At 46.2% G+C, this 10,428-nt stretch overlaps 1 protein-coding gene across 2 annotated transcripts; it reads left to right on the top strand.

Moving 5' to 3' along the window:
• The first annotated feature begins 4,485 nt into the window (after nucleotides 1-4,485).
• On the top strand, nucleotides 4,486-9,330 carry LOC307017240 (uncharacterized protein). 2 transcript variants are annotated; one of them, XM_079646797.1, is made up of 2 exons: nucleotides 4,486-4,729; nucleotides 9,137-9,330. In XM_079646797.1, exons 1-2 carry the CDS (start codon nucleotides 4,498-4,500, stop codon nucleotides 9,277-9,279), a joined length of 375 nt encoding a protein of 124 aa, XP_079502923.1. In that variant the 5' UTR covers nucleotides 4,486-4,497; the 3' UTR covers nucleotides 9,280-9,330. The 2 variants fall into 2 exon arrangements, 1 of the variants encoding a protein (XP_079502923.1); XR_013802083.1 differs by lacking the exon at nucleotides 4,486-4,729 and adding an exon at nucleotides 8,211-9,049.
• The last annotated feature ends 1,098 nt before the right edge of the window (nucleotides 9,331-10,428 follow it).

Genomic DNA, 10,428 nt, shown 5'->3' with positions numbered 1-10,428 from the left:
AAATGTAATTATAATGAAGCAAGCTGCAATGGATCATTGATCCACCAGGGGGCGCAGTGGGGTTCCACACTGGAGCTCATGTGAAATAAAGTCAGATACAGTACGCTGGATGTACAGCGGAACTTTGTTAAGATCCATATGTCACGGATATCATACTACTGTGCTAAATAAGAGACATGTAATCATTTACAAAACATCACCATTTTGTTATTTAACCAAATAATTTTGTTATTCGAAAAAAACGAACGGGAGGAAATGCAGCCCGGCTCTCGATTTTTAATCCTAATTTAATCATCATCTTCACCACGATCATTTATGTTTATGTTCGCCGAATTGACATGAAATCACTGACAAATATGAATATACTGTATTCAACTTCATTAAAACGTTATTAACGTGCCTAAACTCAGTAATTCACCAAAAATATGTATATTTTAATGGAGTTTCGTCGGTCGATCAGGATCCCAAAGTGTAGCGGAGGGATCCTCATCTGGATGAAGGGTGTTATTTTCCCCATAAGCAACAAGTCGCTGCAAATTATCCCGCTTATTACATGGCCACATTCTCAACAAAGTAACGACATGACTCCCAGTATTAATTGAAATGCTTTTATGGATTTAGAAAATGTTTTTAATGATTAAAAAATAGTTGTATGTATTGATTTAAATTGACATGCATCCGCTAAGAAAAATACTCCGTTGTTACCATTTTTTAAACAGTCTGAATGAAACGGCAGCTCTCAGCTGTGTATTTACACAACTAATGGCCCATCAACCACAGCTCTCTCCCCCCCTCCCCCCCTGATCTTTCTTCTCCAGCAGCTAAATTAACAGTAGGTTACTCTGAGTGACAAGCTTACAGTTAGACACAACACTGTCATTGCAAGTGACCCTCAGTTAGTTGACTTTTATGTTCAACTGCTAAATTCGTTACTGATAAAAAAGGGCTTCTACTGTACCTAATTACCTTAACACTAGAACCGCCAGAGGTTTTTGTATAGGCCTACCTAAACGCGTCAAATCCCGCTATTAGAATGCAATTTTTAACAACATAGGGTGCTACATAACACACTTTCAGGAAAAGTCACGGACTGGGAGACTTTAATATTTTATTGAAAAAAAGTTACATTGCACACACACAACACACATCACACAAATTGACCCGATTGGCGGTTCTAGTGTTAAATAAACTCACTAATTAACGAAACCAGTTCAATACGCATTATTCTTATTCTTATCATTCTTTATGAGCGCAGAAATAGTCTTAAAATCAGATCTGTATTTTAAATGAAATCTGACGGCAGGCAGTTAGCTCTGATCACCTATGATAAATGCGCCGCACCTAATCGCTGGCCATTCAGCCGCAGACACTGTTCGAAATGGGGGGGAGCTAGGGGGAGCTTGGCTCCCCCGAAGAGGGAAGGAGCTCCCCTGAAGGCTGACTTTGAGATAAATAGGGGGAGCCCAAAAAAATCGTGCATATTTGTGTCACACAGATTAGAAATGTTGAGTTTCTGTAAATAACAGTTCTTGAAATAAATAATAGTTATTGTTCATTACAGTTTCTGAATATTTGTTTTATATTTGTGAATATGTCTGGGTGTTGCCATCTGTACGTGGCGGCGCTGCATTCTTACTTACGTTGCTATGGTTATGGCGGTGATGCCGGCGCGGTATTTGAAATGTTCATATTGATATTTTTTTAACTCTGGATTTGTAATAAAAAATATGACAAAACGAAAACAGCCAAGCGTCACAGCTTTTGGATTCACAAGCAAAGAAGCGAAGGAGTCTAAAAATTACAACGTGAACGGAAAACAACTTTTAGTTGGCCGGCTGTAAGCGGCGTTAGGGTCGAGCTTGACAGCTCCACACCGAGGGAGAGGCCTGCCGATGCGGAGCCTGAAGAGGCTTCAACAACGGCCACATCCGCCGGCATAGTGACACCGTCTGTATTAGTGGAAGAGTGTTTTTATAGCAATTGATCGCATCCGCGCTGCTGCGCCAGTCAACAGAGCGTGCGTGTGACATATTTAGTAGCAGGATGTGCTCTGAAAAATAGGGCTCCCCGAAAGCAAATGGGTAATTCGAAACTGACAGAGCTCCCTCTATACCAGGGGTAGCCAACACGGTGCCCGCGGGCACTTAGTCGCCCGCCGGGCATGTTCTAAAAATAGCTCGCCAAGCAAATCCAAAATGTATAAAATACACAAAACAAAAAAGGAAATGTAATTTCACCTCCCCGCTGATTTTCCTTCTGGCAGAATCTACACATCAGCCCCATTGAACAGCCTATCATGCCAGCCGATACCACACATGAGGGGCAGAGTTTTACTGTGTGTGTGTTGCAACTTGCATATATATTTATTGCACTTGACGCACACATACACATGGCGTAATTTCCTTTAAAAAAACAGTTTAAAAGGGGAGTGATTAGTCAAATATGCATAAATGAAAAGATAGAATGCTAACTAAGTAACATAAGATAAGAATATACAAGTTGAAATGATTTGTTATTGGTTGTGATCATATCCTAAAGATGTTTGGATTATTGAAAAGTATACAACTCCCTTTCATATGAGTGTTGAGAGCTGTATCCATCAATTCATTTTGTGCTCCAGATTGATGCATTTCACTTCAACATTTAAAAAAAATTCCCCTGGAGGATGTGAGGTCCCCCCCTAAAAAAAAAGCAGGTTAAAATAATTGAATTGCATGCATGTTATTTTAGTAAACACTGAAAACGGGTCCCACAGAACCAAACAGCACACAAAGGTTAAAGGTAACCATATAATAATGTTAAAATGTGCTAAATATATACACTGCAAAAAACAAAAAAAAGAGGAGTAAAAGTAGCCCCCGACTTGTTTTATTTTTTTAAAGTAGCCCTCGTCCTAAAAAAGGTTGGTGACCCCTGCTCTATACAAATCAAACTGTAGAAGGTGTGAAAGCACCTATTGTTTTAAATAATGGTCGGAATGTGACCTGTGAGCCTTCTGAATTACCGTGGGACAGCACATTCTAAACTAAAATGTTCAATGTTCATCTTATCTCATCTTAATAATATCTTCATATTAATAATAATAATAAATCATACAGTATGTGTCGGAAAGGGAGCAGGAAGAAGCAAACACAAAAATATTAAAAAAAAATACTGCATATTAAAGCAAACGATTTTAAAGGTTAAAGTATGAGCATAACAAATAAAGAAGTGTAATGTAAACATTTACATTATAATTATGATTATTTAATATATAAAGACTATATATTATTGAATTACAAGATTAGATATACTTTAGTTGATTTAAAATATTGATGTGTTCAAATGCTCTTCAAAACACAACTGAAAGTCCATGAAACTTGTCTTTCTGTATTTTTGAATGAAGCGCCATCTCCTGGTTAAAACCTGAAATTGAAAATCTGGCAACGCCCTCTTGGAAAATAGTGGGAGGGCTTAACATTCCTCTATACTGGTCTTTGGCTGGTCGTAGGCAGGAAGCTGTAAGCTGGAGTCTGAAATGAAGTGCTACATCTGTATATGATTCTGTTTTCTTCAAGTTTGTATCTTATTGGTCCAACGCACTTATTGTAAGTCGCTTTGGATAAAACCGTCAGCTAAATGTAATGTAATGTAATGTAATGTAATGTAATGTGTAGCTGTATTGAAGTCCGAGTGGAAACAGTAACATTTGGTGCATTATGTTAGAATGAAACAAATCAGATTTAGTCAGAAATCGGGAGAAATGCGGGATAAATATGACCCCGGGAGGAAAACGGGAGTCTCCCGCGAAAATCGTGAGGGTTGGCAAGTAGGCCTATGTCACATACACACACACTTTTTGGCCCCCCCACTTCTGAAATCAATCTAGCGCCGATGCAGTTTCAGCTGATTCAAAATGCTGCAGCTCGTGTACTAACCAGAGTTAGGAAAAGGGACCACATTACTCCTGTTCTGGCTGCCTTACACTGGCTCCCTATGTCACAGTCCAAACTGTGTCCCTGTTTGTTCCCCTGTGTGTGTGTGTGGAGAGGGTGTGGTGTCCCTTGTAGGCAGCAGCCTGATTGCTCCCACCTGGCCGTCCGACTCAGCTGTCCCTCATCATCTAATCAGGACACAGCTTATCTACTCCAGTCTCCCAGCAACTCACCGCCAGATTGTTTTCTACACCAGTGGTATTACATCCTCCTGGCTGCCCATTCAGTTATCCTGTCTGCGTGTAATTCCGTACTCTTTGTAACTAGTTTCTCTTGTGTTTCCAGTGCAATCCCTCGGCCATCATCCACCAGAGGCTTCCAGCCAACCTGCCTGCTTCTTCCTGCATCCTACCTGCCTGCCTGGTAATCAGTCCAGCCTCTCACTGCCTACCTCCACTCCGGACCTCCATAATCACCAAACCTGCCTGAGTCTCCGAAACAATAAACCATTTAAACATCTTCAGTCATTGCCTGCGCCTGGGTCCTGTTTAAAACATAATCTTAACAGAACAATCTGGCCACCATGGACCCAGCAGGCCCGGACCCAATTCGTGAGGCTCTCTCCAACCAAGGCGTCCTCGTGGGCCGGCATGACCAGATGCTCAGAGAGGTTATGGATAACCTCGCATCACTAGCCGCCAATGTAGCACAGATGGGACATCACCTCAACCTGGTTTCAACTCATCTTGCTCCGCCTGCTCCGGAGGATCCAGCTCCCTTAGCACAGGTTCCAGCCCAGCCCGCTCTCCCTTCACGTGAGCCAAACATTCCCACTCCAGAGCGGTACGCAGGTGCCTTAGGGACATGTAAATCTTTCTTAATGCAGTGTTCTCTTGTGTTTGAGCAGCAGCCGTCTACTTATGCTAATGACAGAGCTAAGATTTGTTATATGATAGGTTTACTTACAGGTAGCGCCCTAGCCTGGGCATCAGCTGTATGGGAGAGTCAGTCCAACCTTTGTTATTCTTATCCAGAGTTTACAGAAGAAATTAAGAAAGTTTTCCACCACCCCGTCAGCGGTAGGGACGCTACTAAACGCCTCCTCTCACTGCGACAGGGCTCCCGTAGTGTAGCCAAATACTCAGTGGAATTTAGGACCTTAGCTGCAGAGGCGGGGTGGAATGACACAGCGCTTCAAGGGGTTTTTCAAACCGGGCTAACTGATTCTGTTAAAGATGAGTTAGCAGTCAGGGACGAATCAGCTAACTTGGATGAGTTGGTCTCCCTAGCCATAAGACTGGATAACCGCCTTAGGGAGCGCCGTAGGGAAAGAGCCAGTCGATCTCCTGGGTCACTCCCCTCTCGCCCTGTCTCGTCTCCTCTCGCAAGATTCAGGTCGGAGACTTTCCCAAGTCCTAGTGCTCCACCTGAAGTCTTCCTCTCCTGTCTTCAGAGGAATCGATGCAGCTAGGCAGAGCCCGACTCACTCCCCAAGAACGTCTCCGGAGAATAAGAGAAGGACTTTGTGTCTACTATGCTCACTCCGGTCATCTCGTGGACACATGCCCCCAGCGCCCAAAAGAGGGTGCTCGCCAGTAAAGGTGGGGATACTGGTGAGCAAGGCTGTTTTTTTCCTCAACCCCCCAGACCCGCAAGCCTCTTGAAGCCACACTGCTGTTAAATCAACAGTCTCTCTCTCTGCCTGCCCTAGTGGACTCTGGGGCTGATGAGAGTTTTTTGGATGCCCAACTAATTGCCTCAGCCGGCATCTCAACTCAACCTCTGACAGCTCCTCTCAATGCTCGAGGTCTGAATGGGAAGCTCCTGGCACACGTTACCCATGTCACCGAACCCCTACATCTCGTCCTGTCCGGTAATCACCATGAAATGATTCAGTTCCACGTCATGTCCTCCCCTCACACACCCCTAGTTCTGGGCCAGCCATGGTTAAGACTGCACAACCCCCACATGGACTGGTCGGAGAATCAAGTAAGGAGTTGGAGTTCCTTTTGTCACTCTTCATGCCTGCGGTCTGCAATTCCCCCAGCAGAGGTTGGTATTCCTCCAGTTCAGCAGGAGCCACTCAACTTGTCCGCTGTCCCTCCGGTTTATCATCGCCTGGGAGAGGTTTTCAGCAAGCAGCGAGCTCTTTTTCTGCCCCCTCATTGCCCTTACGACTGCACAATAGATCTTCTTCCTGGGGCATCTCTCCCATCCAGTCACCTGTTTAACTTGTCCCAAACTGAGCGTGAGGCCATGGAGACATACATCAAAGACTCACTGGCTGCTGGCATCATAAGACCCTCTTCTTCTCCCGTCGGAGCAGGCTTCTTCTTTGTATCCAAGAAGGACCGCTCCCTACGCCCCTGCATTGACTACCGGGGCCTTAACAACATCACCATCAAGAACAAGTATCCACTGCCCCTCATCAATTCAGCCTTTGAACCCCTACAGAAGGCCACCATTTTCTCGAAACTCGACCTCAGGAATGCTTACCACCTGGTCCGCATACGTCAAGGAGACGAGTGGAAGATGGCGTTCAACACCCCACTAGGCCATTTCGAGTATCTAGTGATGCCCTTTGGACTCACCAATGCCCCAGCTGTCTTCCAGGCTCTTGTGAACGATGTCCTCCGTGACTTCCTGAACCGTTCAGTATTTGTGTATCTTGATGATATCTTGATATTCTCACAGACCATGGAGGAACACACTCAACATGTGCAGCAGGTTCTACAAAGGCTCCTCGAGAACAAGCTGTTTGTCAAAGTAGAGAAATGCAAATTTCACGTGGATTCAGTGGATTTCCTGGGTAACATCATTGAGCAACGTCAGCTGAGAACAGACCCAGAGAAGGTACAAGCAGTGGCACAATGGCCCAAGCCTTCCACCAGGAAGCAGCTCCAACGTTTCTTGGGCTTTGCAAATTTCTATCGCCGGTTCATCAGAGACTACAGTCGTGTTGCCGGTCCTCTCAACCAACTCACCTCCCCAGCAATCCCCTCCTCGTGGACTACTCAGGCTGAGGCTGCCTTCTCTGAGCTGAAGAGACATTTCACCTCGGCTCCTATTCTTATGAACCCTGACTCATCTCTTCAGTTTATTGTTGAGGTTGATGCATCCAACACCGGTGTGGGGGCGGTTCTATCACAACGCTCAGTCTCCGACCAAAAGCTTCACCCTTGTGCTTTTTTTCCCCGACGACTGACAACCCCTGAGCGCAACTAGGATGTTGGCAACAGGGAGCTGCTTGCTGTTAAGCTTGCGCTGGAAGAATGGAGGCACTGGCTGGAAGGCTCTGAACATCCATTCATTGTGTGGACAGACCACAGGAACCTGGTCTACATACAAACTGCCAAACGACTAAACTCCCGTCAGGCACGCTGGGCATTGTTTTTTGGGAGGTTCAACTTCACCCTTACCTACCGACCTGGTTCTAGAAACCTTAAACCTGACGCATTGTCCCGGCAGTTTGCAGTGGATCAGGATCCCATAGCTCCTGAAACCATAATCCCCGCTACCAGAGTGGTGGGCGCTGTAACATGGGAGATTGAGAACTCAGTGAGGAAGGCACAGAGAGACCATCCGGATCCAGGAAATGGTCCAGATAACCGTTTGTTTTTACCTGACTCTGTCCGCTCACAGGTTCTCCTATGGACCCATGTTTCCCGCTTTGCCTGCCACCCGGGTGTGAGTCGGACCCTATCCCTCCTGAGACAACACTTCTGGTGGCCTTCTATGGAAGCGGACTCTCGAGCCTTTGTGCTGGCCTGCACTATTTGCGCCCGTAGCAAGTCTTCACACCAGGCTCCTATCGGTCTACTCCAGCCTCTCCCAGTCCCTAGTCGTCCCTGGAGTCACATCGGCCTAGATTTTGTTACCGGCCTCCCGGTTTCACAGGGTAACTCAACCATTCTCACTATTGTCGATCGCTTTTCCAAAGCGGTTCATGTTGTGCCTCTTCCTAAACTCCCCACAGCCTCTGGAACTGCTGACCTCTTAGTCAATCATGTGGTCCGGCTCCATGGCATTCCAACAGACATTGTTTCCGACAGAGGGCCACAGTTCATATCTCAGGTATGGAAAGCATTCTGTCGAGCACTTGGAGCATCTGTCAGTCTCTCCTCAGGCTATCATCCTCAGACTAACGGGCAGGCCGAAAGAGCCAATCAGGACCTTGGAGCTGCACTTCGCTGTGTCACCTCCCAGAATCCCACCTCCTGGAGCTTACATCTGCCCTGGATTCAATACGCTCATAACTCACTGTCTAGTGCTGCTACCGGTATGTCACCATTTGAATGTTCTCTTGGATATCAACCCCCTTTGTTCCCAGCCCAAGAGGATGAGATCGCAGTTCCCTCTGTCCAAGCCCATCTCCGTCGTTGTCGTAGGATTTGGAAGGATGCCCGCTCTGCCCTTCTCCGCTCCGATGAACGCAATCGGCATATTGCAAACCGCTACCGGACCGCAGCTCCCCAGTTCCAACCAGGTCAGAAAGTTTGGCTTTCTTCAAAGAATATTTCTTTACAAGCTGAGTCTAAGAAGTTGAAACCACGCTTCATTGGCCCCTATGTGATCGAGCGCATAATCAATCCATCTGCTGTTAGACTCAAGCTGCCTCCCTCCATGAGAATTCACCCAACCTTTCATGTGTCCCAGTTGAAACCAGGGTTGTCCAGCCCTTTGTGCCCTCCAGCCATCTCCCCTCCACCCACCCTTGTTATTGATGACCACCCGGCCTACACGGTCCGACGGCTGTTGGACATTCGCCGCCGGGGCCGTGGGTACCAGTATCTGGTTGATTGGGAGGGTTATGGTCCTGAGGAGAGGAGCTGGGTGTCCCGCAAGCTCATTCTATGTCCCTCTCTCATTCGGGACTTTCGCAGGGACCACCCAGATAAGCCTGGTGGTTCGCCTGGAGGCTCCCGTTGAGGGGGGGTACTGTCACAGTCCAAACTGTGTCCCTGTTTGTTCCCCTGTGTGTGTGTGTGGAGAGGGTGTGGTGTCCCTTGCAGGCAGCAGCCTGATTGCTCTCACCTGGCCGTCCGACTCAGCTGTCCCTCATCATCTAATCAGGACACAGCTTATCTACTCCAGTCTCCCAGCAACTCACCGCCAGATTGTTTTCTACACCAGTGGTATTACATCCTCCTGGCTGCCCATTCAGTTATCCTGTCTGCGTGTAATTCCGTACTCTTTGTAACTAGTTTCTCTTGTGTTTCCAGTGCAATCCCTCGGCCATCATCCACCAGAGCTTCCAGCCAACCTGCCTGCTTCTTCCTGCATCCTACCTGCCTGCCTTGTAATCAGTCCAGCCTCTCACTGCCTACCTCCACTCCGGACCTCCATAATCACCAAACCTGCCTGAGTCTCCGAAACAATAAACCATTTAAACATCTTCAGTCATTGCCTGCGCCTGGGTCCTGTTTAAAATATAATCTTAACACCCTATAGAACACACGATAGAATTTAAAATTCTTCTTCTCGCCTACAAAGCCCTTAATGGGCAGGCGCCATCTTACCTTACAGAACTCATTATACCCTAATGTCCTCCTAGGACATTGCGTTCCAAGAATGCAGGGCTGTTGGTTGTTCCTAGAGTCTCTAAAAGTACAATGGGAGCCAGAGCCTTTTCTTATCAAGCTCCACTTTTGTGGAATCAGCTTCCAGTTTGTGTTCGGGCGGCAGACACCCTATCCGTTTTTAAGAGTGCGCTTAAGACCTTCCTTTTTGATCAAGCTTATAGTTAGGGCTGATTAGATTCAGCCCCTTGTTTTGCTGATATAGGCTTAGTTTGTCGGGAGACATCTTACTTCTTCCTTCTCTCTGTCTATACCTGTGTACTGTCATGTTCAGATTAACCCAGCTTCCCCAAATGTCTTTCTTTTTGGTGTCCATATACGCCGGTATCCGGAGTCATGGATGATCCTGCGGTCCTGTGTCATGGATCGCGAGTCCTGGATCTTGAGTCGTGGCTATGGTCCTGGATCATAAGTCCTGGATGGATATCCTCGTGGTTTCATCTTCCTATTATACACACATGCATTTCCAAACATTTGGACTACCTATGTTGCAAATGTATTATCTTTTCAATTTACACACGGCATCTATTGCACGTCTGTCCGTCCTGGGAGAGGGATCCCTCCTCTGTTGCTCTCCCTGAGGTTTCTCCCATTTTTCCCTTTAAACTGTGGGGTTTTCTCTGGAAGTTTTTCCTTGTACGATGTGAGGGTCTAAGGACAGAGGGTGTCGTATTGTCATACTGATATTCTGTACAAACTGTGAAGTCCACTGAGACAAATGTAACATTTGTGATATTGGGCTATATAAATAAACATTGATTGATTGATTGAGTTCACTTGTGTTTGATCATAGTGTTGCTATTAGCACGTTCAGTAACTTGAGGTATGTGACTTTTTAGGTGGTGGTATCTGCAGTCCACATTAGTTGGGTCAATTTCGGGTTGCTGCTTAGGTGTAAGTAGACAACATTTGTGTGTAGTTTACTACAGTTGACC

This window comes from Notothenia rossii (assembly GCF_949606895.1).
Source record: "Notothenia rossii genome assembly, chromosome: 8".
Lineage (NCBI taxonomy): Eukaryota > Metazoa > Chordata > Actinopteri > Perciformes > Nototheniidae > Notothenia > Notothenia rossii.
Note: the sequence above shows the minus strand (reverse complement) of the source record. Positions and strands in the feature narration are given on the sequence as shown.

Excerpts from the sequence above, each read along its gene's own strand:
- LOC307017240 (XM_079646797.1), top strand. The coding sequence starts at position 4,498 with ATGGACCCAGCAGGCCCGGACCCAATTCGTGAGGCTCTCTCCAACCAA. Across the intron at positions 4,730-9,136 it reads CCAGCCCGCTCTCCCTTCAC|TGCAATCCCTCGGCCATCAT; the intron begins GTGAGCCAAACA and ends TTGTGTTTCCAG.